This window comes from Crassostrea angulata, chromosome 1 (assembly GCF_025612915.1).
Source record: "Crassostrea angulata isolate pt1a10 chromosome 1, ASM2561291v2, whole genome shotgun sequence".
Classification (NCBI taxonomy): domain Eukaryota; kingdom Metazoa; phylum Mollusca; class Bivalvia; order Ostreida; family Ostreidae; genus Magallana; species Magallana angulata.
This window is the reverse complement of record NC_069111.1, coordinates 27008671-27028082: the sequence shown is the minus strand read 5'-3', so window position 1 is coordinate 27028082 and position 19412 is coordinate 27008671. Positions and strand designations below refer to the sequence as shown.

The following is a 19412-nucleotide window of genomic DNA, read 5'->3' as shown; positions in this document are numbered from 1 at the left end:
TAATACCAAAGAGACATATGGCAAGCCTTATTTTGCTTTGATCAGCAAGTTACACTACATTATGGTTTGGAAGATATTTAAGAAATAAACTCTATGTCTACCCAAGTTATACAAGTATAACCTGGGATGGGTCTGTTTACGCTTTAAGCGGATTATAAAAAAGTGTAAATTGCTCAAACCCAGGTTAAAGAACATAACTTGGGTAGACATTGAGTTTATTCCTTATAATTTAATTTTCAGTAACTTACTGTACAAATTGAGAGCATTTACTTTTAAAAATGATTTTAATCTGTTCAAAATTCAAACGTAAAGTCAAGCAGAATAGTAAGTTTTTGACGGTGGTGCATTGTGACGTGTCTTGTGACGTGCAAACCAGGTTATCCAAATTAACTAACTTTTTCTATCCAATCCAAATGCCACGTTACAACCAAAATTAAATAATTTGCATGTATATAATTATAAACAAAAGTTTATAACAGGACAGGAAATATGACCAGACTGGGATTTGAACCTGGGCCCCCTAAATCTCTAGTTAGGTGCTTGACAACTTAGCTAATTGGTGCAGATGATCAAGCTGTCCTGTCACAGGTGAATGCTAAAATGTGCTACCAATGTAAATTTGACTGGATATATGGTGAACTTTCACCAAATTTTAACAAATTTATGTACCTGAAAGCCTTTAGAAAAATGGCGAATTATGGGGTCCAAATATGACGGATATCACATATAGTTCTTTTTGGTAAGTAACAGACTAATCACACAAGCAATACAAAACATAAAAGAGAATAGGTCTTTTAGAAACTTTATTTCCAATCCATGAGTTGTGTAAAAATATGTGTCCTGTAAAATCATTTTGATACCATGTCCAATCCTAATTTCACACTACCTTGTAAAAGTACATTCTTCATCGTACCATACATCAACATTTTTAATCCCCCCTATGAGGGAATTTCACTCCCCAATCGTCAATGATAAATTCGGATATTTTACAAATACAGGTCACAAAAACTCGCATAAAAATTTGAACAATACATTCTGAATGAGAGGACCACAGCCTGTGATTACTTACAGACTAGCACACCATTGTACAACATCGCTCACAATCTTCACCCATACACGCTTTCACATTTACAAAATATGTACATCCACTAGAGATCACTATGTTGTCTGAAATCCAAGTCTTTCTTTTTCTGCCTTTTCTTGTAGTTCAGCCATCCTCTCTGCTTCTTTCCTCTTGTGTTCCTCAAGAAATTTGGGTTTATCGACTGAAATTGAAAATATCCATTAATCCTTTCATGAGTTTACCATTTTAAAATAGTCTTTGAGAGGTCAAAATTCAAACATTTTATGATTTTTTAAGTATTGCCAGAGTCATAAAATGATAAGAGACTGATATAAACTTAGTCTACCAGAGATTTTTAGAATTGATCAATTTAAGTTACCCGGCCTGTGAACCAATTAAGTGTAGAAAATTTAATTTGTCTTTCATATTAACTCTGAGCCCCAAAAAACTTAATGGGGTGGGTTTGTGTTGGTTGACAATATTTTGATGGGCTTACCTTTAACATATCCGACCACCTGCACAATAAAAAGCCCCGTCAAGAGGAAATATGATACATGTAAGGCCTTCACTGATGATTGAAACAACACATCATATATCCTATGTCTTGTCCATTTCTTTGGAGGTCCTATTCTCTTCATTCTGATTTCCTGTTGAAAATGTGGAGACTTTTCATAAAGTACATGTATGTTTTTATAATAATAAATTTAAGTGATTATAACAATTCACTGAGTACCGGTAGTTCAAAAGAAAATGTTGATGAATTGTCATGATAATTAACTGTTTCATGATTTCTCTATAAACTTTCATATAATATTTTCTTGACTAACATATTTCTTGTGACAAAATTGTGACATTACACATTACTAGCATTAATTTGAAAATATGTAATGCATTGCAATGCATTACCATTACATTTAGCATTACCCCAAGCCTGTTCTTGTCTATATAATATACCGGTACACTGTAATACATTGTAGTTCATTCCCACCACTTCTCTCAGTTTTAAATTTAAAGGGGCATGGTCACAATTTTTGTCAAATTTTTATATCTTTAGTGTTTTATATACTGCTTTAGAATTTTGTTGGTGAGGCATTTCTAATAGTCAACCAAAATTGCAGTGTCACTCATCCAGTTATAGAATACCGGTATGTACTTTTTCACTTACCAAACTCAGATTGAAGTGGATTTATATGATTTATCAGAGACATAAATAACATGTCTCTGGATTTATAACACTTTTAATTAAAGATTTACCTGATCCCATCACTGCATAGTTAACAAATTACATGTAGTGCAAAGTGTAATGTGTGTGCAAATAGTGAAGTTTTCCGGATGCCTCAAACGGACACAACTGTGATTGGCCAAACCCAATGACAAAAACCTAGCTGCTGTCACCAGAGACATAAATAACAGAGATTGGCAACTCTGCCATTAGTGTGTTTTGTTGTTGAAAAATGTTACGGGACCAACCTTACTTTGAGAACTACATATTAGTAAACTGAGATTTAAAAAAATTGAAAATATATTGGCCAGCCATAAAACATCGGCAAAATCTCGGACAGCGGGTGGCCAACTGCCTCCTAAAACTCCTCTTTTAATATTGTTTATAAGACATAAACTCATGACAATATAATATTTTGAATGTTTTGATAATAGGTTTTAGCTGTTTATAGATATTCCTTGATATAATTGTTTATTAGAAAGATATACTGATTTAAACTGGGAATACTTTACAATAGGGACCACAAGATTTCGATCAGTTGCCAATCTCTGTTATTTATGTCTCTGCATGCTGTCACACAACACTCCATTGCAAGGGCTCGATCGGATGTGCAACAACTTTTGTGCTTGTGCAATAGCATGTTGTGTAACATCTGTATCATTGCATTTTCCACACACCATCATGAGATAATTAAGCCCTATATATATAAAAACAAATCGCAGGCCTGTGCTAAATCAATTATTAAATTAGTCAACATGTCAATTCCTATAGTAAGCTTAAAGAATCTTCCCTAGTTCATGTACATGAAACCGACGGTAAAGATTTGCATTTTTTTTCTTTGAATTATGATTTTTAAAAAAAACAGCTTATCATATCACAAGTATATTGTACATGTACTACAATCCTATCAATTTCAAAGACGCATATGCAATCATTTACAATGTTTTCATGGCTTAAAATTAATATGTAATTTCAAAGGAGTAAAAATGCTCCTTAAAAGAACAGTGTAGTTAAAAAAAAAAAACCTGATAAATCCAGAGACATTTTGTATAAGTCTCTGATAAATCATATACGTTATATTTATAAACGTATTTCACTTCACCACTTCAAGCTCAGTTGGTAAGTGATAAAGTACATACTCTATAAAATAGCAATAATTATTCTCTTGTTGCAAAGGCAAATAATTTACCCAAAACTGTGAATTTCAATAATTCCACACAAAACGGTAAATCCATAGGTTATAAAATGACCCAGATCGAATTATCTCTGTTTTGTCATATTTCTATTTCGTAACATTGATTTTTTCCAATGAAGCGTGTTATACTTTGAATATTATACTATGTTAATGTCCAAAATCCAAAAACTTATATATTATTCTGAAATTAAATGATTAAATAAATTATAAAACCACATACGTGACTTTGTATTCCTTTCGGCGCATGTATGCAAAGCAACTGCGTTATTTAGTAAAACCCAAATCATTAAAAACATAAATAATTTTAAAAAAATACATATTAATGCGATTTTGTAGTGTAATGTTAATATTTTTTTTGATACAAGAATTTTTTAAATATTTCTTTTTTTTTAAGTTCTCATTGAAATATATTTATATTTTTATTAATTTTTTTTTATGATTTCAGGATTTTAGCAGCACCTTATCACAACTAACGTAAACAACATGGACGCCACCGCAAATAAATTAGGCTAGAGAAACAAATTTAAACATGAGTAGACCAGATAGAATTAAAGACCCTCTTCCCATTTTGGGAGAAGATGGCACAGTCTTTCAGTACGGTGATTATAAAAGGTAATTCTGAACAACTATTTTATTGAATGGTGAAGATAAAAAAAAATAAACCTATAATTTTAAGGAGTTGTTCGTATACAAATGTGTTTGTTCCGTATAAAAGTGGATACATGTATTATGATATGCATTGAATGTTCGTTGTCTGCTCCCTAGAGCATAAACTGAACACAGACTTAAGCCCAAATTTTGAATCGATATAATTATTAAAATACTTTTAATAACTTAAGTAAATTAAGATAGATCAATTTTAACTAAAAAAAAAACAAAACAAAACAAAGCAGGGACTTATAATATTAGCCAAGAATAAATTTAAAGTATTTGCTAAAATAAATACTTAGGCTTGGAGAGATTGCAATATTGTTGGATTTACATTATTATATAGGACAGCTCCAAAACTCTAAAGATGTAAGATCCATACAAATTGCTGTATAAAACCAATCTTTTTGACAAAAATTGTCAAATAAAATACATGTTATAATTGATGAATATCTTTACAGAATGCCGCCCCAGAATCAAAGCAGTTCTCAGAGCAGAAGGACCCCAACCCCTACCAAACAGGTTAGTTTACGGTCAGTCAGCAGAAGAGAGGAGGATTCACAAGGATATGAAGAAACTATAGACATGGAGGAATTGAGGCAGTCACTGAGTCGAGAAAATTCAAGGTGAATATGCATTTATGGATTAATAATTGTCTGTATATCTGTGCAAAAAGAACAAGCAAATTGCCAGAATTATAAAGGTAATTTCAGCTCTGCATAATTCAGCAGGTAAATGAATTACAGGTACATAAACTTATACTCATATATTTTTTCCTTTTCTATATTTTAACATTCTTTTTGTAGAGTATTTGAACCTCAAGTAGAAGAAGAAAATATTCAAGGAGCAAATTCAAAAGTATCAAGAAAGGGTCACAGTATGTTTTATTTTCATACAAGTTTTAAAACTACTACTGAAGTTTTATCATTAGTTGAATTATTTTCTGTTTTGTGTATACTATATGATACATGTATTGATTTTTGATATAAAAGCATTTCAAAAAGTTGTTTGCCCAGCTGAGTAGTAATGGAATAAAAAAAGGAAAATGGAGAATTTTTAAAAAATTTTGATCAGCAATATTTAGGGTTATATTCAAGGATGTAAAATCATTGATCTTTTCTGATATTACTGAATTCATTCTTGTTACGAGAAACTAATTGTCGTTACCTGCATATATTAAAAACATAAATTCCAGATTCATGAATTATTTTAATATTTGAGGAGTGGACATCAATTGCTAAGGTGGAATGCTACACCCAAATTAAGTTTATGGCTCATCAAAATATCATTTCTCATACACGATTTTGTTGTTCAAAGAAGGATACATACTTATTTCATTATACTATATCAATCCATAAAATAAAATTTTGGTGTAGCATATTCCACTTTTAAATTATTTAAAAAAAAATAATACATGCATCTTGATGTTGATTTGTATTTTTCCAAATGATACATTGAATTATGAAAAATTGTATGTTTTAATACTCTTGAATTCAATCAGAAATAAGCATAAAGTCCATTCTTGTAGGTTATAGTAATAATGATGGGAACAAGAAGCCTCCTTTCGTTGTGTCCTCCAGTGCATCAATACCCCCGCCGTAAGTTTTCAAAGTAATTGTATCATTATTGATCCTCTAAATCAAGGGTGCGAGCATGGCATGTACAACTGTAAACAGTTTCTGTGAATGTAAATCAACAATTTTTAAATGATTAAGACTTTCTGTGCATTTAAATGTACAGTTGAACTTCGATATCTCAAACACTGATATCTCAAATACAATGGATATGTCGAAGTGATTTGTAAGTCGCAATCACTTATTTTTTAAGTATTTCACCCTTGATATCTCGAATACTTGGATATCTCAAGTATTTAAACAGTCCCACTTAGTTCGAGATAATGAAGTCTGACTGTATCTGTTATTTGAAACCATTAGGAAGCCTGTGAAAGCTCTTCCCAAACCCAAAGAGAAACCACCCCCTGAGGGCGCCACTGGTGGGGAGGAGTCTGAGGACAGCAGTGATAGTGATAGTGACAGTGAGGAGGAGGAGGAACGGAGGGCTCCAAGTCAGCTCCTCATGGAGGTACAGAAAACAGAATAGGAATATTGAATGAAAGCAATGCATATACAGGTCAGATCAGTACAATGGCTCCAAAATGGAGGTACATTATACAGTACAACAATAGTACATATACTCATATAGGATAAATAAATACAAAGGCTACATGGCAGCTTGTTATAGAAATACAATACACAAACGAACTGTACAGAAACCAATATAGTCATGTTATAGTTCAGTGATGAGGAAAGGAAATTTAACTTCAAGTTGATTTCTAGCTGTTGGAACTTGCCAACAGTTCCTAGTGGACCCTTTAGTTTCTTCCTAATTCTCGACAAAAAATGTGACAAGAAAAAATAATACTGACAGAGACAAAAATTAAAACGTGTGTGCATGAATTGTAAGATGGAAGAACGTACATGTATATGGTATAAAGATATACATTGTCTTCTTTTACATGTTTCAGTTTCTAGAATGTTTAATGAAGAAGGAATACGTTGTAGCTGCCAAGTTGTGTAAAATGAGTGAGTAAAAAAAAAATAATGAATAATTTTGGATTGAGTAATTCTCTATATTTAGAATGACAGTTGTTTACTTTAATTTACCGTATTTTTACATTATAGTTTTGATATATGAGCCCAGTCATCCTACAGCCCTACAGTTCCAGCCAGTTCTAGAGGAAAAAATTCTAATAGGTAAAATGATACATGTACGAAAAGCTTTTGTGGGCACTGGGCAGAAAATTAATGTGATGAAGGTTATTAAGTTTGGAAGACTGAACATTCCGAATGACAGTTTACAGCAAGATGTTATGCACACAATGCATTATTTTATCTGTGAACTGGTTTGTAATCATGTGGTATAATCCAGCTAATAAGTTGTAGTCACTTTTGGAATCCATGAGAAGAATTTTAAGAGCTTTGTATAAAAATATAGGAAAACAATCAAATTTAATAGCTAAAATACACAAATGGAATTTTTATTTACTAAACAATAGTTTACTGCTTTAAAAATTATATCTTTTATAATGTTTCAGGTAAATCTAATGGGTAATTTGTTAAGCCTCCTTAAACAGTAAATAGATAGAACCATTTTAACAAGAGCTTAGACTTTGGGTAGTTGTGTCAAACAGCAATGGTGTATGTTTCGCTCGACACCAGCGTCATTTTAACTTGTTTTGACATAAGAAACAGATAGTTACATCCTACTGAAAGTCCAAGGCCTTGTTAAAATGGTTCTACTATGACATTAATCTTTTTCAGAACAAGAGAAAGAAAACGAATCAGGGAGTGATGAATCAGGAGATGAGAACGATGAATCAGATGATAGTGGTGAAGATTCGGATGATGAAAGCGAAGATTCAGATAGTGAGGAGGAGGAGGAAGAAAATGATGATCGAGAAAATGAAGAGGATAGAAATAGGTAAAACTTATTGTCTCTCTTTTAATTTTTTTTTGCTTTTATGGTAATGAAAGATTTGTTTATATTCATATAGAATCCAAACTGTTTAGGTTTTTTCTCTCTCCAAGCTTATTTTAGGATGAATCGCTTGTATATGAATGAATAAGAGATATGGCCTTCAGGAGGTTTAAAATATGTTATGATAAACCTGCAATTTATTATACCCCGTGAAACAAGCTATGGGGGATATGTTTTTGACCCATCCATCAGTTAGTCCTGTTTAATCAGCGCAACTCCTTTAAACTGCTGAACAGAATTTTGTGAAATTTTGTAGGTATGTAGGGTTCAATGTAAAATGTGCACATTACTAGGGAATTCCGATTCTGTTATTTTTCTTAGAATTTCGGAACTATTGGCCACATACTAAATATGGTGATAAACAGTTGGTCAAGGCAACTCCTCTTAAACTGCTGCATAGAATTCTTTGAATTGTATGGATTTTTTTTTAGCTCACCTAAGCCAAAGACTCAAGTGAGCTTTTCTGATCAAGAATTTCTGTTATCTGACGTTAGCATAATTGGCGTTAGCTTTTTAAACTTTTCACATTTTCATCTTCTTCTCCGGAACCACTGGGCTGATTTCAACCTAAACTTAAATAAAGCATCACTGGGTGAAGGGGATTTAAGTTTATTCAAATTTAGGGTCAGGCCCTCTGTAAAGGGGAGATAGTTTAGAATTATTGAAAAAAATTTGTTATTTTTCAGGTTGTGTAAATTCAAGTTTGTTCAAATCATGGTCCCCAGGACAGGTTGGAAGATCAAGTTTTAGATAGGATATATAGAGAAAATCTTTTAAAATCTTCTCCTCAAAAACTATTAGACAAGAAATGCTCAGATTTGTATAGAAGCATCCTCAGGTAGTGTAGATTAAAGTTTGTTCAAATTATGGTCCCCAGGGGTAGGGTGGGGCCACAGTTGGGGAGGGGGTGTTAAATTTTTACATGGAGGTCTTTATAAATCTTTTGGAAAAAGCGTTCAGCCAAAAAAAGCTGAAACTTCTGTGAAAGCACGTCAGATTGTGTAGAATGAAGTTTGATCATGATTTACTGGAGAAAAGTGGGCCACAATAGGGGAAGGGATTTTAGGGAATAGAGAAAAATGAAAAGCAACAAAAGGGGATGGTAATTTGTCGATAAAAATCGGGAGTTTTATTTTTTTGTGTGTATTAAGATCTTCTGTATTTAATTGTCAAGATTTTTTTTAATTTGATACATGTACTATAATGCTCATCTAATCACAGTTATGGCTATTGTTGCTCAGGTGAGCAATGTGGCCCCTTGGCCTTTTATTTAAAAAACTCATGAACTGATAAATAAGTTTTAATTCTGAACTGGAAAAAAACTATATTTGACTTCAAATTGATTTACCATTTAAAGTTATTATGAGCCCTTTCCAATCCAAATGATTTTTTCAAGTATTGATTTTAACAAGATCAAGTAAATATTTATTTTACATTTTATTGCTAGTGCTCAACATTTGTACATTTCATTTTCTTTTTCAGTGCCGACGAGTTCTTTGATGATTTTAAACAAGATTCAGGTATTGCATCAGCATCATCAGACTGATACTGGGAACAATGGGACCATCATGTGACTTATTTGGAGAGGCGGCTACGTGTTACATATTGATGGGGATCACAAGATTTCATAAAGAAAAAATGGATTAGTGGGCTTGCCTTTGCTGGAAAAAGATTGTGCCAAATATTTTTTTTTCAGTATTTCCCTCAAATGTAAAATGTTTATGGAAAAGTGACATTTTATTGATATTATGGAAATCAATAAACATTCTGTAATATTCCGTCCAATTGTATCAAAAAATTGCCTTTTTTCATTGTAATTTTATGCTATTGTCAATTATTGTTTCATTTTTAATAAATCCTGTTTGAATAATTTTTTTCTTAATTTGGCGTGATAAGCAATGGAATATTAATGAAAAAAAAAAATAAAGATCTTTGTCTTGTTTGTAAAACCTTACCACCTAGTATTAAAAATTCTGAAACAAGAAACAGGGCCATCATTTAAAATGTCTTTGTTTCCCTTAAACCGATCTGACATTTTGAAGTTGGGTAGTTAGGCACTAGTAACTACTAGGTAAATATTTTTTTTTCCTGCCAGGGTATACTTCATATGTTAAAATACAAAGTGAATCAATTCCTTTCTTTTTATACATGTAAATTAAAATTCACAATTTATTATTGTTTATTCTAAATTTGAACATGTTTGTGTCAAGACTTAGTGTTCATGACTAGATTCATTATACGAGGGTCAATCAATAATACGAAGACTTTTGTCATAGCTATGTTACTTAACGTCATATCATTACTAAATTTGGTAGACATAATTTAGCAATAGTTTTCAACAATTTACAAGAAAAAAAGTTAATAAATTACTTTATTTCTTAGAATTATTTAGAATCTAATCATGTAAAAATGAGGTCACGGCACACGGTCAAAATTTGTGTTATGTCATCAATAAACCATATAATGTTGAAATTAATATCTCTTTAAATTGGGCTTAAAACCAAATAATATTGAAACCTCAAATTAAGTATAGTCATAGTATTCTATGTTCCAAATAATGACGGGATATACCGTTTTGTCGAACAGATAGTAGTAAATAAAGACAGGTAGTCCTCTTTAGAATTGACTAAAAACATCGACGTTGCCGGACGTCACGGCGCAACGAGAAGTACAAACAAAATGGATTTAACTCAGGAAAAAGCCGATACATGCTGTGAAAATGCTCAATGGTGCAAAAAACAAGTCAACAATTATTTGTAGTTTGTGTTTAACTGTAATAAATTTTGTGGGGGTGGTGGTAATTGTATTTTGAATATAAAACAGTCTGAAAGAGAGTAGAATATCGGTAAATAGATTGTCTGAAAATAAGTTACGTCAACCGATGTTCAGGGTTATCCTTACTGTAAACAAAAAGATACACGGTTAGAAAATGAAAACTTTGAAGAACTAAATTACGATTCTCGAACAAATGTGTGCAAATAAGATGTTAAGTGGTTCAGTGTCATTTTAAATTGTAAGGAGAAAGGCAAAAGAGACTAAGCGTTATATAAAGATGAGGTATATCTATAAACTGTGCGTGTTTAATCTTTACGTCTTGCTTGAACGTTACCGTGCGCCGTGGTGACAAAACATGTTGTTTTAAAGAAGGGGTAACAAAAATACCGATTCATCAAATGGACTAAAACTTTGCATATCAATAAAATAAGTGTTGGTGCACAGATTAAACTGTTAAGTATGACTTTCATGAAAAATATATGATAGACAGCCACATTGTCTTCGTATTTTTTGATTGACCCTCATACAACCACTGAGGTATAAGACGCTCGTAGCATTGAATCATGATTTTTTGAAGTATACAGTCTCATAACGGCAGCGGTGTGTGCATAAAAATTGAGTAACGCACGTTCGATTTAATGATTATATTTACATTATTTTAACTTCATGCCTTGTCTGCAAATGTGATTTATACCTTAAAATTCCTATCTTATCCTAAGGCTAAGTTCATAAGAGCCACAGTAACAGCCGCAAGCGTGAACTTTGATTTTCTCTTGTGACGTTGCAGTTAACAGCGTTTAACGTTTGTGACGTCATAATAAAACTCGTCATTTTAACCTTTGAGTACCCTGTGTGCATTACAGTGTTATAACTGCCGTAGATTTTAACACACTTTTCAAGCAAAAAATTATGTGGAATGTAAACATTATTATATGTATTTCAATGTTGATGTACATCTCAACCTAGATTTAATATTATTTTAATGATAATGTACATGAATACTAAGTATCAATAAATTTCTTTCAAACTTTGTGTTAAATTAGATTTCATTAAAAAAAAAACAGAAAAAAAAGAAAAACTGTATTTTGGTAAAAGAAAATTCAGTTGGCAAGATTTAATTTTGTTCGTCGTGTGAGGGGAAACAAAGTTATTTTTTATTTTGGCGAAAGAGGTCCATTTTCTTACATTTTTAAGGAATAAAATTGATTTTAACACATAGGAACCTCTTAAATTTCAATACTGAAGTTTGTTACTCAAGAGCCCTATTAATGAGCCTACAAAGGTCATGTATCCCCTCAATGACTATATCTAAGCTCAGCAAGTGAAAATATACAGTTATACAAATGTAGTCTTAAATCCAGCTAGAGGGAGATAATCAAAGACATGATCTGTGACAATCACTGACAGAATCCATCAATTCAGCCCTTATAATCCTAACATACCAGAAGTATCTTAAGAAATAAATATTTTTCTCAGATATGGTAACTGTTACACACTTATTTTATGCAAACACATTAGTGAAGAAGGATGGGGGATACGCCAAGATCTGTAACAACATGTATACCCTTGCCAAAAAATGAGGTTTCTGATGAAGTGCTTTAATGAATCTGTCTGCTGCAAACTTTCTTTAAATTTTGTTTATCTACACATGAACAAGAGATTTATTAATATAGAACATGCAATTTGATATGTGGTGTGTTTTTGAGGTTTTATTGTTTGGGCGGGGGAGGGGGGGGGGGGTGAGACAGAGAGAGTCTGCAGCAAACTCAATGGCAAGGTTACAGCAGTTTAAAAAACTAAGCGGCAGGATTTGTTTGCATGCAAATTAAATTTGCAGTCGACTTTATGCAAACTTGAGATATCCAAATATGGTTTTTTGATGAACTTCTAGTGAAGTTTTGGGGTTAACCTTTCAAGAGATAGTTTGTTTGATATAGACAGCGATGTAGAGTTGTTTCATTAATTCATTTGCAGATATGAGGTGATGTCATAGTAATTTTCAATGTCGTGGAAGATTAAATTAACTTGTATTAGGCTAGTACTGAAAGATCTTTTACTGCAAAGGTTTTTTTTTTAATTTATGCCAATTTATGGTACGTGGCCCACTTCAAATATGTCGACATGCAATTCATTTATGTTGACATGCAACTTATTTATGTTGACATTCAACTTACTAGTACATGTATCTATGTAGACATGCGAGATAAATATGTTGTCATGCAGATTTTATATTAACATGCAACTCATTTATGTTGATATGCAACTCATTTATGTTGACATGCAACTTATTTATGTTAACATGCAACTTATTTATATAGACATGCGAGATAAATATGTTGACATGCAAATTAATATTTTTATTAACATGCAACTCATTTATGTCGACATCCCCCCCCCTCTCTCTCTCTCCGTCTAGCCATGATGTAGATTAATTATGTGTCTAGCCATGATGAAGATTAATCTTCATCGTGGCTTGATCGCCATTGCTTTAATAAACAAAATACGTCTGCTGGTTATTCCTTTGTATCAATTATTCATATTTTACGCCAAAATCAATGCAGTTTGCAAGGTAACGTTCTGAGATAGGCAGCCTCAATCTGTGACGTGTTTCGTTATGATTTCCTCCTTTTGGCGAGAGTTGAGTGTTATGTATTCAATTAACAACATTAATGTGATTGTCTGATGTCATACAATGAACTTTCCCCCTTTAATTGTAGCTTTCAACCGGAAAATTGGGTATATGGTAATGTTTTCATGTGAAGAATATAAAAAATGTGGCTACGTGTGGTAGTTTTCTAAGATTGAATACATGTATTTCCCTTACAGATGTTTCGTTTTAGTGGTTATAACCATAACACTATTAATTACGGACCAGTTCATACATGCAAGTTTGTTTAACCATCTGTAGACGCAGTATCTATTGACTAACTCGTACCTACAAATTGAATGGTTTTAATTTGCTGATCACTTTCATTGTTGTTTAATCCTATTTTGTTGTCAATGTAAACTCCAATTTTTTGCTGGGTTGGTTTTGTAACAGAAAATGCATGTATGACGATTGCTATTTTCGAATATTCGTCAATTAAACCCATAAAAAATATTTGTCCTTTGTTCATTTTTAAGGTAAATTGATAGCTTTTTCGAAGTTTACGTAATTTATCATGATGCAAATATTTCCTTTATATGCCAGATATACGACACAGATCAACCGGTTCTTTAGTTAATGGTATTACATTACAAATCCTCAAATCATTTTTTACAACTTATTGTATTTTGTAATTTTGTATTTCAGGGGGATGTCCGTCTATCTTGTACATATGTGGCCAAAAAATGTAAACATTTCTTAAACCGACTTGTTCATGGCAAAAACTGACCATAACTGTTGTCAAAGATAAAAAAAGAAAGCAATAAATATGAGGTTTTACAAATTTGTTTTGTATGCAAAGTACTCACACAAGTACTAAACAAAGCATTTTTTAATCATTTGAGATTTTTCAGTCTTATTATAAGCCGTCAGTTGCGCAGTCCCAAAATGGCTACCTTTATAGTTACCACTTCGTAACAAATATGAAATCTATTTGTTTGGTGATATTCTGTTCACCTTGTAAGTTCTATGTATATTTCCACTTGAAATTAAAAAATTATATCGATTTAATAAGTCTTTAGTTGAATATTTCCAACTTAAAATCAGAGATCTAGCGGTTCGTTCAACACTGCAGTAGACATAGAGAACTACGACCCAGCGTCTAGGCTAGCTGTTACAATCTTGAACGCAGCCAAGGTGCTTCATACATCGAAGGGCAACCCAGACCTTGATATTTTCTAGTCAAACGCCTCAATGATCAAGAATTGCGTCTTCTATATTGTGACGTCACAATCTTTACTACGTCATAATACCGTTTCAGCTGTGTAACTGAAAGGCGTAGTTTGTTTCCAAAGAGAAATTGAGTGGAGATACCCGCTGTTTTCCTTAATATTCCAACACAGGAATATTGTATTCATAGATCAACTGGTCCACAGATCGTGTGAGAAGTTTTAGTAAAAGACCGTGTGAGTAGTTTTAGTAACATATTAATGTCGACTCCGATTTAACCCCTGATAACCTATCCGTCTTCATGTAAGACCTCTGTTCATGTACTTCATTTACAGTTTGTTTTCATTATATCAACCAAATAAACTGATAAAATTCTGGGCTGCATTTTACAAAAGAACTTACGATTTACGACCAAATTAACGGATGCTAATTGATAACAAACTAATCAGTGTTTCAATTTAGTGCCATTTAAATATAAAAATAGAAATCAAAATATTTGTGATTTAACGGTTTTAATAAAAAATGTATATGAAAGATCAATCCATGAGACAAAAGATATTTACGACTTTGTCATAAGTTCTTTTGTAAAACGCAGTGTATATTTCATATCATATATCATAATTACATGCAATATCATCTTAATATGATATATAAAGTACAGATCGGCTTTTATAGATATCCACCATGATTGGATTCACAGTATTTGTGATGGTTGTTTTCGAGACCTTTAAATGGTGGAGAGGGGATGGTAACTATAATATTCGTTGTGCGATTATGATGTTAAAAATATCGTGTGTCAGGGTAAACTGACAAACCATTGAATGAAGTATTAAAATGCCATGCATATTTCAAACAAAACAATCATCCTGGGTTTTGTTTGTTTGTTTGCTTGCTTTAATGTTTCGGTGGGGTTTTTTCCCATCTTTTTTTTTCCAGATGAAGCAGATGTTGACAATGAGATCTCTCGGGAAATTGATGTGATGTTAGAAAACATTCAAAACTCTTTGTAAATAAATAAATAAATATATTTATGATACTTATGATTTTACTGTGTAGTTAATATTTGCACTGTTTATACTCAGATTTAAAAAAAAAAAAAAGATAGTATGTCGAACATTTGAGAATGTTCCGTAGCAACCCTTTAAAATAAACTCTCTATATATAAACTCTCTAGGTTGAAAGAATATGTAACTTTATCTTAGAAAAATAACATGGTACAATACAGTAGTGTGTGATGTAATTGTGCAAATATCCTGACGACATAAAGGGGGCCCCAGGAGGGATGCAAAGTTTATTTCTGAATAAGTGAGGGGTGTCAACTCAACATAGAAAAAAAAAGGAAAATATATTTTTGTTTTCTTTAAGTTCAACAAAGGTACAGTCAGTGATATTACTTTGCATACATCTTGATATGATATAAAATTATGATTAGATTCTTATTCTATACAACAAGATTCTACATTTAGACGTTCGGTTCATATGAAGTCAAAAACACATCACTGAATTCCCAGGCACAATAGTTTAATTTAATTCTTGATACAAAGCCTCGTCACATTAAAAAAATCCAAAAGAATTTTGTATTGAAGTGACTAATTAGCATATCATTTTAACTCCCATACCGTCCTCTCTTTTTTTCTGCAAACAAGATTGTCATAGAAAAAGGCGATGTTTTACTGTGTCATTTCATGATTTATTATTACGTATAAACAGGTATTCAGATCCACTGGCTGGGTATTGAGTTATCAATGTCATTTTCAATTTCCCAAAACTTTCACCCCTTTCAGCGACAAAAAGAAACCAATATTGCCAAAGACTTGAATAAGAAGGAACAGCCAGAATAATAAGAAGTCGAATGCTGCGCATACAGCTTTCCACGTGACCTCATTCCGTCTGACTGATTGGCCAATATTATTCTCCGCACCACAGGCTTCATTGTCTCGAACACGCACTTTTCCAAACAAACACCTTCTTTTACAGGTCATGAAATCCACAACTTTCACTACAAATAAGCAATTTCGTGGAATCGTTTTGCTCTCATTGCTATGGACCGTCCGGAGTAAAACGGCAGTCACGGTAATAACAACAACACCAAATACGTACTGATACGTAATGTAGTAACTTAAAAAGGACATATTCTCTGAGTTGGCGGGTACGTTGTCGACAAGAATTCCTGTATACACGTTGAACGAAAGAAGAATAGACACCGAGTATTGTAACTTCTCGCCGGCATTAGAGGGAACAATAAACACAAACACGTTCAAAAATCCAATTAGAACAGTTGGTACAATGAGATTTATGATGAGAAATGTCGGTTTTCTGTTAGCTCGGATAGTGCATATCAATGAGGTATTCGACAATGTATAACTAACCTCACTATCTGTCCATTTTGAATTCGAGTTTTCCATCGTACAGAAGCTGTATAAGAACTGAATTTCTGAGGGCCAACTAGTAATTTCAAACGAACATTCTTGGGCGTCAAAGGGGAAATAAGTCATGTCTATTTCACAATGAGATTTAAATCGGTGGTGTCCAAACATATCTACTGATCCAAAAGAATATAACGCAACTCCATATAAATTAGTAAGGTTGCCCAAATACGATTTTTGGCCTATTGCATTCCTCAGCAAAATAGTCGGATTCCATAGTGAGAAATCTTTTTTCTTCATGAATATTTGATTATTAGAATACTCGGATGTATTCCAAGAAAGTGTTTCGTCATACCAATAGAAAAGAAAAAGCATATTGACTTCTAATCTATTCTCAGTATCGTAAATTTCGAAGTCTTGAACAACGCAAATAATTGAGACTGTGGTCGGTTGCAACTGATTCTCTGCTGGACGAACGTCTGCGTGCCTCGGATCATCTGCCAAATCCTCGAAAAGTCTTCGCATACCTGAAAATGAAAGATAGCTGTGAGAACCCTGAACCGCTACCACCCAAAGGTAGATCAATGTTCCTATCCTCCACATTTCTTGTTTCAACCAGACGAAAAGTGTGTTATGAGATTGGCCACCTGTAGGACCGCGCAGATACCGGTAGCTCCAAAGATCCGGTACGTGTGTTACTGAGCTGATAGCTGATGAGGGACTGGTCCTTCAATATATTGTCGGAACTATCTCTAGTTGCTTGGCTATCAATACCTCTGCTGGTCATTTCTTAGTATCAATAATTCATTTTATGTAAAAATCAATACATTTTTAACGTATCAGACATGCAATACGAAGCCTCAATAATTATGCGATGATATTTTATTTGCGGTTTTAATGGTTTTTTTGGTGACTGTTAATGCTATACATGCTTTTATGAGTAAACGACTTAGATTAAAACCTATCCCTATCAGAAATATCAAATGCTATTTCCCCCCCAAAAAGGCAGGAAATGCTGGTTTAGATGATATTTCCACATGACGAAGAATGGTCAAACGTCGCTGTTACCCATCTTCGCTAGCCAAGGGATTTCGATCCGCTTCTCTCCTCTACAACAGGGTTGTAGAGGAGAGAAGCGGATCGTTAAACCTTGGCTAGCGAAGATGCTGTTACCTTGCCTTCACAAAATTCTTACTATTGGCCATCATCCCAAACCATGGTCCTTATGCTATAGTGTTCCGACTCACAAACGTAATGACATCTGCGAAACAAATTACTACAGAGGTATAATAATGACGAATGCTATTGGCAAAATGTTTAATTAAATTCTTGACACTCTATTAAATCTTATATATTATTAGTGAATGCCAAATAAGTTTCATCCACAATGCATGAAGATCCTATAATATGCTTATTCTCAAGATTATACATGTAATTGACTGTACTGTAAATACTGTAAAACCAAAGACGGTCGAGTGTATATACATGTTTCACTTTGGAAAAGCATTCGAACCTGTGATCCAAACGGGACTCAAAATTAAGCTTCTTAAAACAGGAGTTGGAAAAAAGTTTTATGATATTATTAAAATCATGCAAGCATCAAGAAAATCTTGTGTCCGACTTTATATGAATTTATATGAATATCATATTATATTTTTCCAAATTAAAGTTGGTATAAAGTAGGATGATAACATCAGTCCTTAGTTCAAGATATTTGTTAACGATATATCTGAACCAATCTCCTGACCCTGTTATTTTGAACTCGCTCTCTTTTCATTGGTTGTTCAATATATATATTGGTGACATTGTTTTCTGTCATCTTTAAAAGCTACTGATTTTCAACAAATATATTGCATGGAATACATTAAAGATTCTTAACTTACACTGTAACAAAACACGAAAGGTATGTCCCTGGTTCATTCTCCCTTACACAAAAACAAATATGTATAGTTACCAAAAAGCTACCACAGCCATTCTCAGAATTGCTACTCCATTACACTGGTTACGTTGTAAAGAAATCAAGCTTGCCAGATTGTTTTAAAATAATTTGGTTTTCAAAAAGAACATCATCTATGATACTTTTACTGAAAATTTTTCCCAAATAAATGTTGTATTTACAAATCTAGCTCGGCTCGGATTATTTGCATGGGGGAGGGGGTGAAATCACAGTAACGGATGTTAATCTTATCAAAGCAGTGTTTTATTCCAGCTATAAATAAATAAATAGTAAAAAAAAATCACTAATTCTATATATGTTTCAAATTATAAAGAAGTCGATTACTAAAACCTTGAAAAGCGAGGACAGTTTTCATAAAACTGCAAAAAATTGAATGGGCAGCACGCATGGAAATTGAAGCAAATTTGATTATCAACATAAAATCCATTACAAAGTCTTTTAATGTGATAATTACTTTAATGTGAGAAACATATGTTTGTTTATGCAAGTACTTACGTGCCTGAAATATCTATGAAAGACTATTGTTCAATTTTTTATATATATATATATATATATATATATATATATATATATATATATATATATATATATATATATATATATATATATAAATTTAAGATTGGCACAAAATGAAAAGTTAGAGTAACGGATGTTAAATAAAACTTATAAAACTTCAAACGTCATTCCTTTTTACACAAGGTAAGTATATCTTCAATAAGTAATTCAATATTGCTAATAATATTGGTTTGTCAAATATAATGGAAATTTACAAAAAAATTGTAAAACATGAAAAATTACTTTTCCTTTCTCTTCTCATGTATTTTTAACCTGCCCT

General features: G+C 32.5%; 1 protein-coding gene and 1 long non-coding RNA gene across 2 annotated transcripts; one reads left to right on the top strand and one right to left on the bottom strand.

Moving 5' to 3' along the window:
* Window positions 1-839: 839 nt before the first annotated feature.
* On the bottom strand, window positions 840-3758 carry LOC128155779 (uncharacterized). Its single transcript, XR_008239644.1, has 3 exons — window positions 3701-3758; window positions 1560-1710; window positions 840-1265 (listed from the first exon to the last, which is right to left on the bottom strand). It is a non-coding gene; the product is annotated as an uncharacterized LOC128155779 (long non-coding RNA).
* Window positions 3759-3932: 174 nt separating this feature from the next.
* LOC128188196 (nucleolin-like) lies at window positions 3933-9535 on the top strand. Its single transcript, XM_052859100.1, has 9 exons — window positions 3933-4092; window positions 4590-4754; window positions 4935-5005; window positions 5657-5726; window positions 6063-6210; window positions 6653-6710; window positions 6810-6881; window positions 7449-7608; window positions 9148-9535. The coding sequence occupies exons 1-9, from the start codon at window positions 4010-4012 to the stop codon at window positions 9209-9211; spliced, it is 891 nt and encodes a 296-aa protein (XP_052715060.1). The 5' UTR covers window positions 3933-4009; the 3' UTR covers window positions 9212-9535.
* The last annotated feature ends 9877 nt before the right edge of the window (window positions 9536-19412 follow it).